This window comes from Pungitius pungitius, chromosome 12, assembly GCF_949316345.1.
Source record: "Pungitius pungitius chromosome 12, fPunPun2.1, whole genome shotgun sequence".
NCBI lineage: Eukaryota > Metazoa > Chordata > Actinopteri > Perciformes > Gasterosteidae > Pungitius > Pungitius pungitius.
The window spans coordinates 17,208,935-17,230,607 of record NC_084911.1 but is presented as its reverse complement, the minus strand read 5'-3'; the positions used below and the strand labels follow the sequence as shown (position 1 = coordinate 17,230,607).

At 44.2% G+C, this 21,673-nt stretch overlaps 1 protein-coding gene across 1 annotated transcript; it reads right to left on the bottom strand.

Moving 5' to 3' along the window:
• Positions 1-19,140: 19,140 nt before the first annotated feature.
• Positions 19,141-20,948, bottom strand: LOC134132920 (gastrula zinc finger protein XlCGF26.1-like). Its single transcript, XM_062565909.1, has one exon. It carries the CDS (start codon positions 20,872-20,874, stop codon positions 19,375-19,377), a length of 1,500 nt encoding a protein of 499 aa, XP_062421893.1. The 5' UTR covers positions 20,875-20,948; the 3' UTR covers positions 19,141-19,374.
• Positions 20,949-21,673: the final 725 nt, after the last annotated feature.

The window sequence follows — 21,673 nt, the reverse complement described above, 5'->3', positions numbered from 1 at the left end:
AGTCCACTTAGCTAGTTCATCCTTTAAACGGACTATTACGTTTTAATGTCTTTGAGATAAACATCTATTAGTACATACTGAACAATTTGCTTATTGTATCTGTCATTGAATGAAGTCACTATTTCTGGGTCCTTGGGTTCAGTAACCATTGACGCGTTGGCCTGCACAGGTCTCTCTGCGTACTAACATTTCAATAATGGTCTACGATCACTTATGGAGAGCTTTCATGTTATGACACGCAACTGAGGAGACGTGTGGAGCGAGGCTCCGGCAAAATGAATATATTGGTACCTTACTACCTAAAGCAAGATAGGAAACACTTCATGCAATGTTGAAAGTCTAACTGGGACCCAGACGACGGGGGATAGGGGAGATGTGTGTGTTCACACGCACAGGGTGTAGGCTACGCCTACTTAGGGGGCCTCAATTGGGAGAGGCCCTTGTTATTGTTTTTTTGATTATTTTGAAGGCACATTATTCACTCTATCACATGGCATGATTAAAGAATTGGGTGAAACTAAGCTTAATTTGCTGACTTTATCATGGTTGGTGACACCAAAATAAATGTTTCATGGAATCTTAGGGGTCTCCGGGAGATATTGAAATTAAAAAAGTAATGTTGAGACTGAAGCAGCTAAAAAGACAGCTTTCATCCGAGAAACCCATCTGCTCCCCAATGAATACACGGAAAAAAGGTGCCTGATCAAGTCATAGTTGCCTCATTGACCTCCCAAGCAAGAGGAGTAGGAATATTTATCCACCCATCTGTTCTAATACGAGTCCTCAACACTATACAAGACTCAGCAGGCAGATTTGTTATTGCACAGGATTCTTTATTAATCCAAGATCTAAATTTGGTGTGAATTTACGGTCCTAACAACGATGATGCAATTTTATAATAACTCGTTTCTAAGTAGGGTTGTCACGATACCAACATTATGACTTTGATAATACCTGCCAAAATATTATGATACCCGATACCACAAATAAAATACTGGAATATTTATCTATGATAGTAATAAATAAAACATCTGTAAGGTTCCCTTTTAATCAGCTTGTTCCTGCCCAGCTTTTTGAACACTTAACAAATGGCATTCATATTAGTATTAACCCACAGCAAGATATTCATGAAAACGACATGGTAAAATCATAGCATTGATTATACACGGCTATATGTGGGCCTATTGTCCGTATCTGACTACAGTTATTTCCATAAGTATGAATTACATCATTTTACAGATGTGTTTGAGGTGGAAGAAAATGGACACATAATTAAAGGGCAATTTCTATGAAAGTAAATCTGTGCGGGGTTGAAATAAAAAGGTGATTGAATTTCTAGCACTGAATATTTATGCATTGAAATGATGTACCTGAATGTTTTCCAACATTAAAACACCGCAAAAAAATTCAACCTAAAAAAAAGAAGGTTGAAATATTCAGCCGCAAAAGAAATGGAGGTTACAATATTCAACCCAAAAAATGTCAACCTTGAGACACCAACATCCAGGACACTAAGGATAAGCAATCGATTCTAGATTCAAGATCAGAAGCGTGTGTCAAGCTAAAGGAGCGAGCACCCAAAACACCTTTGGCTTCGGATTGTAGCCATGTCCAATAATAACGGGGCTTTAACTCTTCTTTATGTCAGTGTGGCAATGTATGAAGAAATACATAAAGAACATATAATGTTCAACCTGAAACAAAAAGTTTGCTTGCCACTGACGATATACAACTTTATTACAACTAGGGTTGGGTATCGTTTGAATTTGAGCGATTCCGATTTCGATTCCGGTTCCCAGCGATTCTCGATTCCGATTCTTTTAAGAGGCAGGGTCAAAAAAGTTTAAGATATTTTAAATGAGCTAGCTAACCAAGGGTCTTTCTGAAGGAAATAGTCTGACCTTCTCCATCAATGTTAATTCTATGAACTTTACTATGAATTTCTAACAGGGCTGTTTTCAACTACAATATAAATATCAAACTATGAACTTGAATATTGTATAAATATGATATATTATGAATATATTTTAACAGGAGTACACTTTCCTCAAGAGAGCTTTATTTTTGAAACCTCACAAAAACATTTACACATGAGTGTATGATACTGCAGGTACTTAAACGTTACCTTGCTCCCACTGATGAGCCCTTGGAGCCAGAGGAGGAGGCAGCGCGTCAAACACGGGGCACACTCAATCTTTTTTTCTTTGCAGCGCCAGCCTCACTGCTCATTTTAACAGATAGGACAGCTCCGCTCGGGCCACCCGGCACCCGCGCGCACACTGGTCTGATGCGTTACAAATTCACAACAACCGGGACGCTATCCATGATCGATCGCGCTGTTATGCTAACACTTCCGGTGGACACTTCTTCGTTGGTGTTCAGCGGTTTCTATTTCCGGTCGGCGCCGTCCGACTGAGAATCGAAACTAGGAATCGAATTTTAAACTTTTGAGCGATACCGGGTAAATCGCAAAGCTAGTCCCGATTCCAATCGATTCTCGATACCCAACCCTAATTACAACTATACAAATCAGCAAGAATCCTATAAGCTCGGTTAGTAGAGTGTGTAGCGCAGCCGATTTGAAAGTTTACCCATGGTCATGAAGACTCATTTAACGTTACGTGGACTTTGAATGCCGCTTAATACCCAACTGAGCTCAGAAAAAGGATCCTTCCACAGACCACATTCCTCACTCGGCACTACTGCGGTTATTCCTGCATGTCCTGTCGGGTTTATGCGTCTGCACGCTCCGTTAAAGCCGCTGCCCCCCCCCCCCCCCACTACGATACAGCGGCTCATGTGCCTCTTCAAGCGCGTTCCTGGATTCAAAACTCCGCCAACCACTCCTAACAGCTTGTCGAAGGATCTCAGCATCATTAAATGAATTCAAAACTAGAAGAAGAGGCGTATTGTGAGCGGCTGTACGCTCCCGTTTAACTTCCGCTTAGTTCATGTCCAATACAGTCTGTTAATGTACAAATGTCAGCCGTCTATTACGGAATTTTGAAACACCTCATTACACGTTAGGGGGGTTGAAACGTTTCACTGATGTCAGTGTGAAGAGAGAGAGAACCAACCTGCTCTTTGGATGCGGACGTCAGGGTTAAAAACAGCGTGCAGATGTTTCTTCAGTCGCTCGTTGTCCTCTTTTAATCTAGAAGCTTCCTCCTCGTACTCTGCTATCGTTCTTTCAAACAGCCCAAATATCTCTTCAGCAGCCTCAGTGAGTCGCTGCTTCACTAAACATCTCAGCATTTGGGCTTTAGACATCTTCACTGAATCAGACACGTTTCCTCCAGATAAACTCCGTTAAACTCGGACTAGCGCGGTGTTGCTAACTTCCCTCTGCTTCCAGCTAGCATGCTAAGCTAACTCCGATAGTTTAGCAAAGAGGAAAGTGATCTCGAAAAAAGTTGAGCAGCTGAAAGTCCATCGGAGGTTTGTCCAGACGTCCAGAGACTCTGGTGGATCAGAACGGATGGAGATAACTGATACTTGATCAACGTAACAAAGACACTGTGCTGATTCTACGACCGATCGGCGCCATGTTGCTCTGAGACCAACATCCGGGGCGTCTGTAGCTATGACCATATAAGGCAGCCCCCCCCCCCAAACTTGTTCTTCTTCTGCTTCTTCTGTTTATCGGCAGCTTGCATCGTTTTATGTTGCTTTACCGCCATCTTCCGGATTTATTTCTCTGTTATATCATATCCTTATTTCATATTCTTTTCACCAGACCTGTTCTTAATAAAAAAATAAAATAGTTTTTCTACATTGTTCATTCTCCCCACTCTCTAATATTTCCTTCACTCCTATCCCTTTTATTCCGATCTTTCCCAACTCTTCCATCATCTTTTTCCTATGTCCTTCATATTGTTTACAATTCATTAACACATGCTCTATTGTTTCTGCAACCGGACAAAAACCACAAAAACCCGTAGGGTGCTTCCTTATAATATGAAGTGTGCTGTTCAAATTACTGTGACCTATCCATAATCTGCTCATAACAATTTCTTGTCTTCTATTTCCTCCCCTTTTCTTCACAACTCCAATTTTATTTTGAATAGTATACAAATGTCTTCCTTTATTTTCCCAATCCCACTACTGTTGCCAATTTCTAATGGTTTCTTTCCACATTACACTCTTTCCTTCAGATTTTGACAGCTTAATACTTGCCTCAATATACTCTTTTTTAACAGCTTGTTTGGCTAACTTGTCTACTCTCTCATTTCCCACAATACCAATATGAGCAGGAATCCAAGCCATTTGAATTTCGTAACTTTTTCCTTTTATTCTAGTATAGATTGTCAATATAGCATATAATAAATCCTGATGACTCTTCGACACCCCAGTCATGAGACTGTATAAAGCTGACATTGAATCACTGCCAATTAAAGCTTTTTTTATTTTGTTTTCCTCAATCCATTCTAGTGCCATCAATATAGAATATAACTCAACTGCATACACACTCAGATCATTTGTGGTTCGTCTACTTATCTCACCTCTTTGATTCAAAATGTAAACTGCAGATCCGGTCTTTCCTGTTCCTGGATCCTTTCATCCATCTGTATAGATCTGAACATATTCTTTATATTTAACCTCTATATGTCTATAACATTCCGCTACCCAGTCAATATTCTTCCTTTCTTTTTTTCCCCAATTTAATTTAAAATCAACAGTCATTGTTTCTAACTTCCATACCGGTGTATCAGGCCATATGACAGTTGAGCAGAATTCCTTTTCATATACTCCCAATACTCTAGCTGCTTGATCCCCTATCCACCCAAAACTGAACTTTTGTGCTCTCTCCCTTTCCCAATTATCTTGTAATATTCTTTTAGTTGGATGACTGTCCTTTTAGATTAACCCAATAATTTACCATCAATTGTTTTCGTCTTATGCTCAATGGCATTTCTCCCGCTTCCACCTGTAGAGCACACACTGGCGATGTCTTAACTGCTCCTAAACATAATCTCAATGCTTTTGCCTGTATTACATCAAGCCTCCTAAGTAACGTTTTGGTCCCTGATCCATACACCATACTTCCATAATCCATTCTTGGTCTTATTAACCTCACATAAATGTATTTCAATGAGTTATAATCTGCTCCCCATTCTGTTCCTGTTAAACATCTCATTATATTTATTACTTTCTTACACTCATCTTCTACATTTTTAATATGCTCTTTCCATGTCAACTTTGTGTCAAATTGTACTCCTAAAAAACGGAATGTTTTACCTCTCTCTAAATGACTTCCATATAGTTTAACATTTATATTTTCCTTCATTTTCTTCCTTGTAAAAAACATCACTTTAGTTTTCTCTACAGAAAATGTATCACCCCACTTTGTTCCTCCCCACTTTTCAAACTGTTGGACCCCTTCTTGTATCTTTTTAACTATATGTTCAATATTTCTTCCTTTTCTCCATATTGCCCCGTCATCCGCGAATAGCGATCTTCCCATATCCATTGGTATGTCTACATATATGTCATTAATCATTATTGAAAACAATTGTTCTTCCTTCCAGGAAATCCTTAATCCAGTTCAGAAGATTTCCTCTAATTCCCATATTATATAATTTAATCATTAATCCCTCTTTCCATAACATGTCATATGCTTTTTCTACATCGAAAAATACTGCTACTGTTGTCTCTTTGTCTACTTGTGCTTTTCTTATGTTATCTTCTAAACACAGTATTGCATCCATAGTATTTCTACGTTTTCTAAACCCACTTTGACATTCAGCCATCATACCCCTTTTTTCCATAATATACATTAGCCTCTCATTTATCATTCTTTCCATTAATTTACAACTATGAGAAGTCAGGGCAATAGGCCTATAGCTTGCTGGTTTACTAACGTCCTTCCCAGGTTTCCTTATGGGAACTATAATTGCCTCCTTCCAGCTCTTTGGCAATTTACCCTTCTCCCACACTTTGTTATATAGCATCCACAATTTTTCTTTCCCCTTTTCACTTAACCGTTTCAACATGCTAAAACAAATGTCATCTTTTCCTGGTGCCGTCTTCCCACTTTTGGCCATTGTCCTATTGTCAGGTATTGAAACACGGAACAGAGGGGTGAGTTTCAAATGCAGCTTTATTGTTGCAGCGATGCAGACGTCGAGAGGAAAGTAGGTTGTAAGACACGGGGTGAATGGAGAATCTTAGCTGAAAGGCGAGGAGTCCTGCTTGCTCTGTGACGGATGAAGACGCCGATGGAGGTGGTGAACAGCTGATGATGATGCATGGAGTTTCAGGAAGCTCAGGAGGGTATCTGGGAAGACACGGGAGTGAGCTCGAAGAGTCTGTAGTCATGGAATGACGAGATCAGACAACGGGTGAGTGATGCATGTTGGGTTATAAAGGAGTGCTGGTGATTAGGCTCAGGTGAAGGTGATTAGTAGTCAGGTGACCGGGATCGGGTGATTGAATGAGAGGGAGGAGAATGGAATTGAGTGGGAGGCGATGTTGAACGGGATGAGGGTGGAATCCTGACAGTACCCCCTCCTCCCGAGGCGGCTCTTGACGCCTGCGAAGGATGTTGTCGGCGACGAGGTCTACCCCGACCTCTGGGTGCAGGACGATCCGGATGTTCCTCGTGAAACTGAGAGAGGAGCGTCGGATCTAGGACGTCATCACGAAGTACCCAGCATCGTTCCTCAGGTCCGTAATCCTCCCAGTCGATGAGGTACTCCAGTCGGGGACCTCGCCGCCGAGAGTCCAAGATGGTCCGGATCCCATAGATGGGTTCATCCTCCACAGGCACCGGAGGAGGAGGTACATCCACCGAGGGGTCATCTGAGGGACAAGGGGAGACCGGTTCAATGAAGGGTTTTAACAGCGAAACATGAAATGAGGGAGATATACGATACTGTCGGGGTAGCTTGAGTCTGTAGGTGACTTCGTTCAACTGCCTCTCGATGGGGAATGGTCCAATGAACCGAGGATTCAGCTTACGACAGGGCAGTCTGAGTCGAATATTTCTAGTAGAGAGCCAAACCTTCTGTCCTGGTTGATAAATAGGAGTTTTTAGTCTTCGACGGTCAGCTTGTGTTTTGTGCCTTCTGACTGCCTGTTGGAGTTGAACGTGAGCCGAGTCCCATAACCCCTCGCTCTGATGGAACCAGAAGTCGACAGCTGGAACCTCCGAGGGCTCACCCGACCAGGGGAAGAGAGGTGGCTGGTATCCTAGTATGCATTGAAATGGGGTGAGCCCGGTGGTGGACTGTCGCAGGGAATTTTGGGCATATTCCGCCCAGGGGAGGTATTGGTTCCAGCTGTCCTGGTACTGGTGGCAGTAGGTCCGCAGATATCGACCAATCTCTTGGATCTTGCGTTCAGTTTGGCCATTAGTCTGTGGATGGTATCCTGATGAAAGGCTGACAGTTACCCCGAGGAGCCGGAAGAAGGCACGCCAGACTCTGGAGATGAACTGGGGTCCCCTGTCCGAGACTATGTCTTCTGGAATTCCGAAATTCCGGAAGACATTATGGAAGAGGGCTTCTGCGGTCACGAGTGCAGTAGGGAGGCCAGCTAGCGGGATTAATTTGCAGCCCTTTGAGAAACGATCCACCACTACTAGTACACACGTGAAACCATCAGAAGGAGGAAGGTCGGTCATGAAGTCGATTCCGATGTGGGACCATGGACGACGCGGAATCGGTAGAGGCAATAATTTTCCCTCAGGCAGTCTCCTCGGGGTATTGACGATGGCACAGACTGAACATCCTTTGACGAACCTTGCGACGTCCTCCGAGATGGTGGGCCACCAGTACCGTTGACGGAGGAGTGAGAGGGTCCGCTTGCTACCCGGATGTCCAGTGCCCGGAACAGAGTGGGCCGAGTCCAGAAGGGGGGTTCTCAGGTGTTCAGGGACGAATTTGCTCCCGTCTGGCCCTCCCGGCGGAGCAGGATGGAGAAGGTTTTCCTGATTGATCTGGTCGTCAAGGTCCCAGATGATCGGACTAATGAAGAGAGCTGGAGGGAGGATAGGAACCGGTTCGGCCTCGTCCGAGGAAGCATGATGGATTCGGGAGAGGGCATCTGCCCTGCAATTCTTACTTCCAGGGCGATATGATACCATGAAGTCGAAGCGGGTGAAGAAGAGAGCCCAGCGGGCTTGTCTTGGATTCAGTCTTTTAGTTTCACGAAGGTATTCAAGGTTTCTGTGGTCAGTAATTACCTCAAACTGGTGATTAGCCCCCTCCAGCCAGTGTCTCCATTCCTCAAGGGCTAGCTTGATGGCGAGTAGCTCACGGTTTCCAATATCATAATTCTGCTCCGCCGGGGCAAGTTTCCTGGAGAAGAAGGCGCATGGATGGAGTATGGGGGGTTCGCCCTGCCGCTGAGACAGTACTGCTCCTACACCAGTAGATGAAGCATCAACTTCCACGATGAACGGCAGTTCTGGGTTGGGATGAGCTAAAACAGGTGCAGAGGAGAAAGAGTCCTTTAGTTGTTGGAATGCTTCCATGGCTGCGGGTGTCAAGGACAGGGACTTGGGCCGGCCCTTCAGAGCAGATGTGAGGGGAGAGCTGAGGTGACTGTAGTTTTGGATGAAACGTCTGTAGAAATTTGCAAATCCTAGGAAGCGCTGGAGTTCTTTAATGGTGGCTGGCATGGGCCAGTCCTGAATGGCGTCTACCTTCCTCGGGTCCATTTGGATTCCCTCTTGGCTGATGATGTATCCCAGGAACTGGACGGTTGAAGTGTGGAACTCGCACTTCTCCAATTTGAGGTATAGTTGGTGTTCTCGTAGCTTTCGTAGTACTTGAAGGACATGATTATGATGCTCAGATCTGGAAGAAGAATAGATTAGTATGTCGTCGATGTACACAATGACAAACCGGTTGAGGAAGGGCCGGAGAACTTCGTTCATGTAGCTCTGGAAGACAGCAGGAGCGTTGGATAAGCCGAACGGCATTACCCGATACTCGTAGTGGCCTGAGGGGGTCACGAAGGCAGTCTTCCATTCATCGCCATGACGGATTCGTATCAGATTGTAGGCACTTCTCAAGTCTAGCTTGGAAAAGAGGCGGGCGCCACGTAGCTGTTCCAGAGCGGCAGGGACCAGAGGAAGGGGATAGCGGAATTTGATGGTTTGTGAATTCAGGTGACGATAGTCAATGCACGGCCGCAAGCCCCCGTCCTTCTTAGCCACGAAGAAAAAGCTTGAGGCGGCCGGGGAGATGGATGGACGTATGAACTCTTGCTGTAATGCCTCTGCCACATACTCCTCCATGGCCCTTTGTTCCGGGATGGACAAAGGATATATTCGGCCCTTAGGAAGTGTAGCTCCGGGTAGCAGGTCAATTGCACAGTCCCCTGGCCGATGAGGTGGTAACTTGGTTGCCAGTGCTTTACTGAAGACGTCCTGGAACGTCCGGTACTCCACTGGAATTTCACATTGGACGTGGGTCTGGGAGCCGGTTTCAACTGCAGATAACACAGGAACCGCGGCCTCGGAGTCGTCTGGCGAGGAAGAGGAAGAAGAGATTTTCTTAACAGACTTCAAACAGGAGTGGTGACAGTCATTACCCCATCGGAGGATTTCGCCGGTTTTCCAGCAGAGTACGGGTTGATGTTGGATCAACCAGGGTCGTCCCAGGATGAGTTCAGCGGTAGACTCCTCCAGCACCATAAAGGAAATTTTCTCGGAATGCAGACATCCTATTTGAAGAGTGATTACGGGGGAGCAGTAACGGATACGACCTCGGCCTAGCGGTTTGCCTTGGATGGTGTTAATAGAGAGATCGTGATCTAGTCGTTTTCTGCTGAGATTCATCTTCTGAAGGCAGGTGAAGGAGATGAAGTTCCCCGCGGAGCCTGAATCGATGAGGGCTTGCGCTGGAAAACACAGTTTATGGGTTAGGAGATGTACTCGTGTTTTCACTAGATGTTCTACTGGAGGGGCTACAGTAATTGAACTCACTGCTAGGCGCGGAGGTCGAACGGGGCAGTTGCTGATCATATGCTGGTCAGAAGCACAGTATAGACATAGATGTTGTTGCATTCGTCGAAGGCGCTCAGAAGGGGAGAGATGAGAGGCGTCGACTTCCATAGGAATTGGAGCCGGAGGAGAGGCCGGGGAGGAGTCTGTTGCCGGCAGCGGGGAAGGTCTCATGTGTGTGGGCCGATCGCAAGCAGTGAGTAGTTGTGCAACTCGAATGGTTTTCTGGATGAGATTTTCGATGCCCATGACATCATCATACACCACAATCAGCTGACGAACCGTCGGGTTTAACCCCTGGCGGAATGCGGTGATTAACGCGGGCTCGTTCCATCCACTAGCTGCGGCGAGGGTGCGGAAGCGAAGAGCGTAGGCGTTCACGGAAGAATTCCCTTGTTGAAGTTGGAACAATTGATCGTGAACAGATAATGAAGCCACTGTTTGGCCAAACACCTCTTTAAAGTGACGGAGAAAATCAGGGAGAGATTTAATTACCGGAGAATCGGATTGCCACAAGGCTTGAGCCCATTGAAGAGCGGGGCCGGACAACAGTGATATGAGGAAGGCCACCCGAGCAGGATCGCCACTGAATTGATGTTCATTCATGGTGAAGTATAGAGATGTTTGTAAGAGAAACCCACTGCAATCCTCCGCCTCACCGGAGTAGGGCGCGGGCCGGGCCATGGGACTCGAAGAGGCAGAGAACAAAGCTGCGGGTGTACGCGGGAGGGACTCCGCTGCCAGAGGAGCTGAAGCCGGGGGAATTGGTAGCGGTGGATCCTCTCGTGCATCCGTAGAGCGTTGCATATTGCGGTCTGATCTTCTGTCAGGTATTGAAACACGGAACAGAGGGGTGAGTTTCAAATGCAGCTTTATTGTTGCAGCGATGCAGACGTCGAGAGGAAAGTAGGTTGTAAGACACGGGGTGAATGGAGAATCTTAGCTGAAAGGCGAGGAGTCCTGCTTGCTCTGTGACGGATGAAGACGCCGATGGAGGTGGTGAACAGCTGATGATGACGCATGGAGTTTCAGGAAGCTCAGGAGGGTATCTGGGAAGACACGGGAGTGAGCTCGAAGAGTCTGTAGTCATGGAATGACGAGATCAGACAACGGGTGAGTGATGCATGTTGGGTTATAAAGGAGTGCTGGTGATTAGGCTCAGGTGAAGGTGATTAGTAGTCAGGTGACCGGGATCGGGTGATTGAATGAGAGGGAGGAGAATGGAATTGAGTGGGAGGCGATGTTGAACGGGATGAGGGTGGAATCCTGACACCTATTTAGTTCTCAAATATTAAATAATACATTTAGCTCATCATCTACTTTTCCCATCTCTGCAAGTGCCTCTACATTTTCGGATTTAGTTTTTTCTCTGCCTCTCTTCTCTTCCTCAGACATATTATTAGAGCTGTGCACCTCGGCAAATGTATTTGCCAACATTTCAGCTTTTTCTTTATTCGTCACTGCAATTTCATTTCCACTACTTAAAACTGGGTAATTCCATTCTCTTCTTTCACCACCCATCTTCTTTATCATTGTCCACACCTCTCCAATCTGAGTTGTACTCCCAATTGTACTACAATAATTCCTCCAATGCGTTCTTTTTGCATGCCTAATTGTTTTCCTTACTATTGCCTGAGCATACTTATATTGAATCATATGCATAAAATTATGTGTTCTTTTTATTACTTTAAATGTTTTATTTCTATTTCTAACTGCTTCTTTACATTCCTCATTCTACCATGGTACTATTTTCCTCTTCACATTACCTTTACTTTTTGGAATTGTTTCCATTGCTGCGCTTATTATACCTTGTTTAATTTTACTTTCCAGTGTCTCTATATCATTATTATATTCAATCTGGTTCAGGTACCTGTCACTTTCCTCCTGGAATTTTTCCCAATTAGCCTTCTCAAAAAAACATCTTCCTCCTCTATTTCCTATACTTTGTGATACTGCCATATTAACTTCACACATTACTGGATAGTGATCACTACCTATTGTTCCTTCTTTATAAACACTCCATTTACATATCGCTGCCATATTACTAGATACCATTGTTAGATCCAGTGCAGATTCCTTCCCAGTCTTGACCTCTATCCTCGTTTTACTTCCATCATTTAAACACACTTGTCACCACACACCTAGCCCTCATCAGGGCTACTGCCAGCCTCTCCTCTGGTTACCACCCCCAGACCAACGGCCAAGCTGAGAGGGCCAACCAAGACCTAGGGACTTCTCTCCGGTGCATGGTAGCCGCCTCCGCGACCACCTGGAGCCAGCAACTGATCTGGGCAGAGATGGCCAGGAACACCCTGCCCTGCACGTCCACCGGTCTCTCCCTGTTCGAGTGTTCCTTGGGGCACCAGCCCCCCTTGTTCCCGGACCAAGAGGTCGACGTGGGATTCCCCTCGGCCCAAGCCTTTGTCCGTCGCTGTAGGAGGGTCTGGCGGCGCGCCCGACCAACCGTCGATACCAAACCCAGGCCAACCGTCGTCGGACCCCCGCCCCTCGCTACCTTGTCGGCCAACGGGTCTGGTTGTCCACCAAGGACCTGCCCATCAAGGCCAATAATCGCAAGCTGGCTCACCGCTACATCGGTCCCTACCCTATCACGCGGGTGATCAATCCGGCGACGGTCTGGCTCAGGCTGCCCTCTTCCCTTCGCGTCCACCCCACTTTCCATGTTTCTCGCGTGGCACATCCTGGACTCAACACTTACAAGATTTCCATCGCCGCAATCCCGGGCAACCAGGCGCGGCACCCGGTAGGGCGCCCAGGGGTGCCCGTTGATGGGGGGGGTACTGTCACAGCCGGTGTCTCGTCAAGTGTTTGTCTCTACCACCTCCCAGGTGGTTCTTGTTCCCTGATTGCCTCCCCGGTGTATTTAACCTCTGTTCGTTTGTCGGCTCCCTGCCAGATCGTCTTGTGATGTTTCCAAGCCTTCCAGCGTTCCTGTCTCCCTGTCTTTTCCCGGCCTGCCCTTCGTGTCTGACCCCCCGCCTACCTGATTGCCTCCTGCCTGACCCCTGCCTGGCTGACTACGTCCGTCTCCTGCCTGACCCCTACCTGGCTGACTACGTCCGTCTCCTACCTGACCCCCGCCCGGCTGACTACGCCCGCCTCCTGCCTGACCGCCCCGCCTGACTGACTACGTCCGTCTCCTGCCTGAACCCCGCCTGCCTGACCTTCCCGCATCGTGCCCCCGCTCAGGCCACGCTGCTCATAAATAAAAGTTCTGTATCCTGCTTACCTGTGTCCCGCGTCTGCTATTGGGTCGTCTCCTGTCGGTGCCTGACAACACTACGTTTTTCTCATCCAATAGTTCTTCGATTACTTGTCCATTACTATCCATTTTCTCACTACCCCACAATGTATTATGTGCATTGAAATCCCCACACCATACAATAGAATTATTATCTTGTCCCTCTATTTCCTCTAAATTGATTAAGTCTAACTTCCTACATGGATTGTAATAATTTATAATTTTAATGTTTTTCCTTTCCCCCCACGTTACTACTACTACATTCTCTTGCTCCTTACCTATACCTAACACCCTATACGGAATCCCTTGCCTTATAAATGTAATACATCCCCCTCCACCACCATTTTCCCTGTCTTGTCTAACTGATATGTATCCATGTATTATAAACTCCAAATTTGGCGCTAACCAGGATTCATGGACACATATTACATCTCGTTTTTCTTTTCTACTCCCAACAAATTGCTTAAACTCCTGCCCATTCGCGATCAAGCTTCTTGCATTCCAATGTAGGATTAACATTACTAAAATGGTTAGCCCACCCATGCTGTCTCTTGACTCGACTGTACACTAAGTTCATCCCTTACTTCTTCCTACTTTAATCCTGCCATATCTAAATGGTGTATTGCTGCTTTAACAATAATCTGAATTCTTTCCGTTTTAGACTTAACTTCAGCTGTAGCATTCATCACCCCTGCTAGGAATGTCACTATTTTCTTCTTCTCTTCCCATTTCTACTTCTTTTCTTGATGATCTTCTCGTACTACACTTTTTTCAACTCCTTCGCTCTGATTCTTCTTTTCCTTTTCCACTCTTTTAACAGCTTCAGCATATGAAATGTTTCCCTGTGTTTTTATCTGTTGTACTTTAACTTCTTTCTTCATCACTTCACATCCCCAAAATGCCACACTATGATCCCCTCCACAGTTACAACACTTTGGTCTTACTTCTCCACACTTTCCATATTCATGATCCCCAGTGCATCTAGCACACCTTCTCTTTCCTTTACAGACATTAGCCATGTGCCCAAATTCTTGACAGTTATAGCATCTCAATGGTTTAGGCACATACTCCCTTATGCTGTATCTCATAAATCCATAGTATACCTCTTTTGGTACATCCGTTGTTTCAAACTCAATCAACACAGACTCGGTTTCCATTTTTTCCATTCCCCTTGTCATTCTTACTGCACTTTTGACTGATCTATTCTTCAATTTCAGATTCTGTACCAACTCTTTCATATTCACAGTAAGTGGGATTCGATATATCACTCCCTTACTTCCTCCACTTCTTTTCTCCCCCACTCTTACTACTTTTTTCAATTTTTACTTTTCCTATACACTTCATCTTCTTTGCTTTTTCCATTTGCTCTTCATTATTACATCCTACAAGTAGATTTACATCTCCCAGGATCCTTGCATACTTCACCTCTCCTACTCCTACTTTCTCTTATTATCTTAGTTAACTTAAGTGGGTCCATTTTTTTAACTCCTTCTCCCTCAAGTTGTACCACTACATTAAGCATTCCTGCTTTAGGAGCTTTCTTTTTATCACTTTCTGTCCCATTTGAACTAGCACAATCTTTATTCTTCTTTCTTTTACGACTAACCTCCTTTTCCCTACGCACTTTCCCTACCTCCTCCCAATAACTTTCCCTCCTCCCAATCACTTCCATTTTCCTCCATTCCACTAAAATCCATATTTTCCTCCTCCTGTCTCCCCTGAAGCAGCTCCATTTAAGTTTTTTCATTTTTATTATTTTAATTCAATCAGAGGCTGTGTGTGTGAGATAGTACCGCTACCGGACCTATACAGGCCGTCGGCCGATACTATCCCACCCCACTTCCTACTTGATTTAACTCACCCACACCGAACAAGTATACACTTTGTGTTCCAGCCAGCAAATAGCTGGCCAGACTGAAAAAAAAATCATAATGCCCCTCTGGTATTGTTCAGGGGGCCGGGCCAAATGTGGAGGCGGGCCGTATCCGGCCTGTGTGCCTTAGTTTGGGGACCACTGATATAAGGGAACCGTTGCTGTATGGCTCACAATACAATGCATCGAACGTTTTATTAAGTCTGTGGCCTACTTGTAAAAATACCCATACAATTAACAATATTTTGGATGATTACAAAGGCATTACAATATATGTTTTGTTAATCACATTTGGATCCACTAATTTGCCTGGATGGACGCATGAAATTATGCTTTGTCACAGTTTTCTAGAAGTTTTCTTGGCTGAAAACAGAACCGAAGATGAATAATGTTGTGACAAGTGGGAGAAATGGATGGCCATAAAGATCTTCTCCATTCAGAAACCAGGGGTTGAGGGAGAGGAAGACCTGGTAGCTCGGGCAGAACATCGTGGTTCTGGGCTCAATACCATTTAATGTTTGTTTTGATGACAATAAACTTGTCCGTCTTTGCAGCTTGCTTGTTTGTCTCTCTGCTTTGTGGCAGTCTCTGAGCCATCCAGACACCCTCTTGCTTTTTCTTTTCCCTTTTTCCTTTCTTTCCTGTGCATATAAATTATATGTATGTATGTGTATACTTTATTTCTGAAGTTCTTTGTATGCCTGTATTACTTGGGTTGTTACCAACATCTGGTGAAAATGTAACATCGGCACAGGAAACACAAACAGTAGCTGTCAATAAATGTCTGTTGTTATAGTACTTCAGGTGGTACAACGGTGATGTAACCAGGAGAGGGTTGACTGGGTAAAAGGGCTAAATGGGTTTTCATTTCGATTTTGACAGCAATGCTTCATCGGATATCCACTTCTAGTGAAGTATTTACCACACTTTGAGCATCTAAAACACATGTGTCACACTCGCGGCCGCCTGCACCAGTTCCTACGTCCCGCTGGTTGACTTTGCCATTGTTAGAATAACAAAGGTTCATACTTATGTGTGGTTGCTTCAAACGGGTGACAGGCTGGCCGTGTCTTTCCAGCCGTACCGTCCGCCGGTCAGATCGTCTGCGCCATCCCTCCCCAAGATTTTAGTGTGGACAGCCCACCAGATGACTGCCATTGTGAGACTAAAAGAAAAGGTCCATACACATGCACAGTCGTGTCTGACAGACAGGCTTCCCCACCCTATGATTTTAATGCTCTGGCCCATGTTCGATCAAAGTGGGCGGTATCTGGCCCAAACCTGAAATTAGTTTGATACCCCTGATCTAATAGGTTTCTACTGCGTGACATCTCATGTGTCTCTTCAAATGCCAACTATAAGTGAAACATTTACCACATTCTGAGCAGCTGAAAGGTTTCTGCCCTGTGTGACATCTCATGTGTATCTTCAGACTTCCATTTTGCTGCTGCTATCATCATCATCATCATCATTATTTTAAATATTATAATTACTTTTTATTGTTTCAATAATTTTTTAGGTCCTTGTACCCTTTTCAACACCTTTGAGTAGCTTGAATAGTTTCCTCTTTTACCTTTTGGATTTGCACAGCCCTCTTCCCGACTTTACATCCACTATATGTTACAGTATTATACCCACAATTACAACATTTATGCTGCACATTATCCTGACAATCCTCAGCTCTATGATCCTCTCCACATTTGGGACACCTCGGTTTCCCATTACAGGCTGCTGCTATGTGCCCATACCTCGGCCATTTGTAGCAGCGCAGTGGGGGAGGGATGTAGGGATAAGACTGACATGCACTCCACACAGATAGGCCACTCGTAATTATATATACACACAGTATATGTACATTAATTCCCCAAAACCACCCGTAACATTCACTTTACAGCGCGAGAATTACGTGTCCCTGTAAATTAGTATAGTATCATTTAAAATATATCTACCTTCGTTGTGGGTTCTGCTGCACAGTGGGGTAACTCACGAAATGAATTCAAATATTTTCGTTAAAACATTTCTGCGGTCTATAATTACCTCCTTTAGTCTTTTCCATATGTAACATGTGTGGGTTAGAAATATCAAAAGACAACTCTCATTTTTTTTTTCAAACATTTATTCAATTCTGCAAAAGTCAAAATAAAATCCATTCATTGCCTTCATATCTTTTTTGCACCTGTGCTTGCTCAGCAATGTTTTCTACTTTTTGTTTCTCAACACACAAAGATGTATCAGTCCAAAATATAAACATGTACGCAGCTCAATATGAGGATTGACTAGGAAAACTAAAGCCTAAAAAAAGTTTCCTAAAAAAACGTTAAGACAATATAAACAAGAGTAAGAACTCAATGCATGAAAAACAGTAAAAGGCCTTCTGGTATTTTTCTGCACATTAAAAATGCAAAAGAGAATTTGTTTCACGGAAATTTATGCATTAATACATTGATAATATGACAGCTTGCAGTAACACAAATGGAACATAAAAATCAAGTCATTGGACAGGACAATATAAGGTTGGGTAATGTTACAATGTTAACAGTTGGAAACATGCCTTAGATAAGGGGTTCTTAACCATTTGACCTCAGGGCCCAAATGTACAAATATGCCCAGGCGCCCGTTCAAATATTAACACTATTTTATATTAACTAATTGATATAATTATAGGTTGGATTTGTATTCAATGACTAAATAAAATAAAAAAAGCAAAAACCTGATACAAATAATAAATGTCCTTGTGATGATCACTGTATGTAAACCTGCAAAAACAACACTAACACTTCATGGAACAGAAAAAGACAGCTGGCTTTTAAGTAAGACTTAGAGTTGCAAGTCAGTTAGATGACGGCATCCGCTTTAATTTTGATGGCTTCAATGCTTTGGTGGAGAGCGTTATGCTACGTTCACACTTAAAATGCCAAGGGGATTTTCGCCACTGTTTACTCACCCTACTAGTTATTTTGTTTCATTCATGTCCCACTTCATGTGCGCCTGGAAGGGGCGTGGCTTATCTCTGTTACTTGTCTCCGTAAAGACGGTTATAATAATTCTTTGCCCATCTGTCATCTGTCAGAAGATATTTAAATTAATTTAATTTTGTATATCACACGTGACATCCTGTGACACAAAACCCTCGGGAGCATAGGAAAAACCAAACAAGAGTGTCGTCCCAATAAAAGAGTGTCGTCCCAATAAATCCCTGTGAGGAATTCTTAGATAGTTGGTTGTAATTGTTAACATGAAGAGTAGCTTCAAATATGTGTTATTATTAGGGGTGTCAAATGATTAAAAATTTTAATCAAATTAATCAGAATTTTCAGTGGATTAATCATGATTAATCACACCTGAATCCTAACCATTTTTTCTTTCTGAAATGCATACTAAAGATAAATAACAGGACACAGATACATAATTATCATTATTATTATCATAATTATTATTTTTTACATAAATATATGTTATTGATATTTGATTTTTTAATTCATTCCAGAAAATAATCAAATCAATGTTATTTGATAAGTTACAGACTGATTTCCCTGCATGGCTCTAGAAGGGTCTCGAGCCTCTGCAGTTTATCCCACTCTGCTGCGAGTTTGTGCTCCTGCGATGACCAGACATGACCAGACATGTCAACCCTCCCGATGTTTCAAAGCCCCCCCCGAAAATCTCCCGGACCGACCTTTCTCCCGATTTCCACCCGAATAACAATATTGCTGCACCACCCGTCACTGGGCGCGCCGTTTCAGACCGAACAATAATAAAGGTTACACCTTGAAGTCGAGCGCGGCGATTAGAACGACTGGCGCTGCAAAGAAATCCGCTACCACCCCCATTTCAGTGTGAAATATTCCCATACCTGGGAGGATTTAGATCGCATTGGTTTCTCTTCCTCCGCATGTTTCAGAACAGCGCTGCTCTTGCTCTGCTGGGCGGAGCTTTTCTTCTTCTCTGTTCTGCTGCGCGAGAACGGGGGGGGGGGGGGGGGGGGGGGGGAGCGGGTCTCTGGCGCAAACAACTTGCTGAACCTGACGGCCTGACATATGCCTGCAGGTGGCATGTAATGTGTTGTATAGGATGAAGTGCATTCCCTAGAAGAAGAGGTTCTTTCCGGACCTGAATAATTTGTCACACTGCGCATGCGTGAAATGCGTCAAAAAAATTGACGTAATTAACAACAAACAGCTAATTAACGCCGTTAACGCGCTATTTTTGACAGCCCTAGTTATTATAGCTTTGCGACGGATTTTCAAAACTCACGTGGGAAACGGTAATGTAAATTAGGGAAAGACGTTAAAGGGGATTCTCATCTGAGTTTTCATGTGGACTTTTAGATTTACACAGCGTATGACATCTCATGTGTCTCTTCACATCTCTACTTCTAGTGAAACATTTACCACACTGTGAGCAGCTGAAAGGTTTCTCTCCTGTGTGACGTCGCATGTGTTTCTTTAGATCTCCATTTGTAGTAAAACCTTTGCCACAATCTGAGCAGCTGAAAGGTTTCTCCCCTGTGTGACATCTCATGTGTACATTTAGACTTCCCCTTTGGGTGAAACATTTACCACACTGTGAGCAGCTGAAAGGTTTCTCCCCTGTGTGCAATCTCATGTGACTCTTTAGATTTTGACTTTGAGTGAAACCTTTACCACACTGTGAGCAGCTGAAAGGTTTCTCCCCTGTATGCGATCTCATATGACTCTTTAGCTTTTGACTTTCAGTGAAACATTTACCACACTGTGAGCAGCTGAAAGGTTTCTCCCCTGTGTGCAATCTCATGTGACTCTTTAGATTTCGACTTTGAGTGAAACCTTTACCACACTGTGAGCAGCTGAAAGGTTTCTCCCCTGTATGACAACACATGTGTTTCTTCAGCGCTCCACTATAAGTGAAAAATTTACCACACTCTGAGCAGCTGAAAGGTTTCTCCCCTGTGTGCAATCTCATGTGACTCTTTAGATATTGACTTTGAGTGAAACCTTTACCACACTCTGAGCAGCTGAAAGGTTTCTCCCCTGTATGACAACACATGTGTTTCTTCAGCGCTCCACTATCAGAGAAACATTTACCACAATCTGAGCAGCTGAAAGGTTTCTCCCCTGTGTGCCATCTTTCGTGTATTTTTAGATTTCCCCTTCGGGTGAAACATTTACCACACTGTGAGCAGCTGAAAGGTTTCTCCCCTGTGTGACGTCTCATGTGAACTTTTAGATGTCCCCTTTGGGTGAAACATGTACCACATTCTGAGCAGCTGAAAGATTTCTCCCCTGTATGACAACAAATGTGTTTCTTCAGCGCTCCACTATCAGAGAAACATTTACCACAATCTGAGCAGCTGAAAGGCTTCTCCCCTGTGTGCAATCTCTCGTGTATTTTTAGACTTCCCCTTTGGGTGAAACATTTACCACACTGTGAGCAGCGGAAAGGTTTCTCCCCTGTGTGACATCTCTCGTGTATTTTTAGACTTCCCCTTTTAGTGAAACATTTACCACACTGTGAGCAGCTGAAAGGTTTCTCTGATGTGTGGGTTATCATGTGTTTCCTCAGCTTCTGAATGCAACCAAATGTTTTCTCACATTCAGAACAGATCAAAGGTTTCTTACTTGTTCTACATCTAGAATCACTGACAAACTCTTCACCAGACAGAGGTTCTCTGGTCTCATTCCAATCACCACTGTCCTCAGTCTCAGAAGAGTCTCCAGTTTTCTTATCAGTATCTGGAGGACTGGCCGGACCCGAGTTGCGGTCTGGTTCTGGTCCTCCACAGTCCTCTCCATCACCTCCTGTCTCCATCTGTTCAGTTTTTCTGTGATTAGGTTGCGAGGAATGAGCTTCCACTTTAACATCTCCACTCTTCACAGGAGTGAATGACACAGTCATGTCAGCCTTTTCCAGCCCATGAAGCTTCTCCTCTTTAATGTGGGGGGGCTCCCGATCTTCCTGCTGTTCTTCTTCAAGCACAAACCACTGATGGAGGTCTGTGGATAATAATAAAATGCAAACAATATACTTGATTAACTAAAATATTAACTATTACCATCCACTTAGCTAGTTCATTATTTCATGCTGTGACCAGGCTATTACTGTACAGGGGGCTTAGGATCCTCCTGTACCTCTTTAATGTGGGGGGGCTCTGAATCCTCCCAATGTTCTTTAAGCACAAACAGCTGCTGGAGGTCTGTGGACAAACAATATAGTCCACTTAGCTAGTTCATCCTTAAAACGGACTATTACGTTATAGATGTTTATCTCAAAGACATTAAAAGTACATACTGAACTATTTGCTTAATGTATCCGTCTACTTTAACTTACATGTCCTAAACAGGTTATGAAATTAAAGCCATTGAATGAAGTCACTATTTCTGGGTCCTTGGGTTCAGTAACCATTGACGCGTTGGCCTGCACAGGTCTCTCTGCGTACTAACATTTCAATAATGGTCTACGATCACTTATGGAGAGATTTCCGGGTATGACACTGTGGTGGCGGGGTGTGGTTAGCGCGGCTGCAGGGGGCGAGAACGGGGGAGTGGTTCAGGGAACACTGCCGGGGATTAAATAGCGCAGCTGGCCAGCGTCAGGATGATTGTGTGTT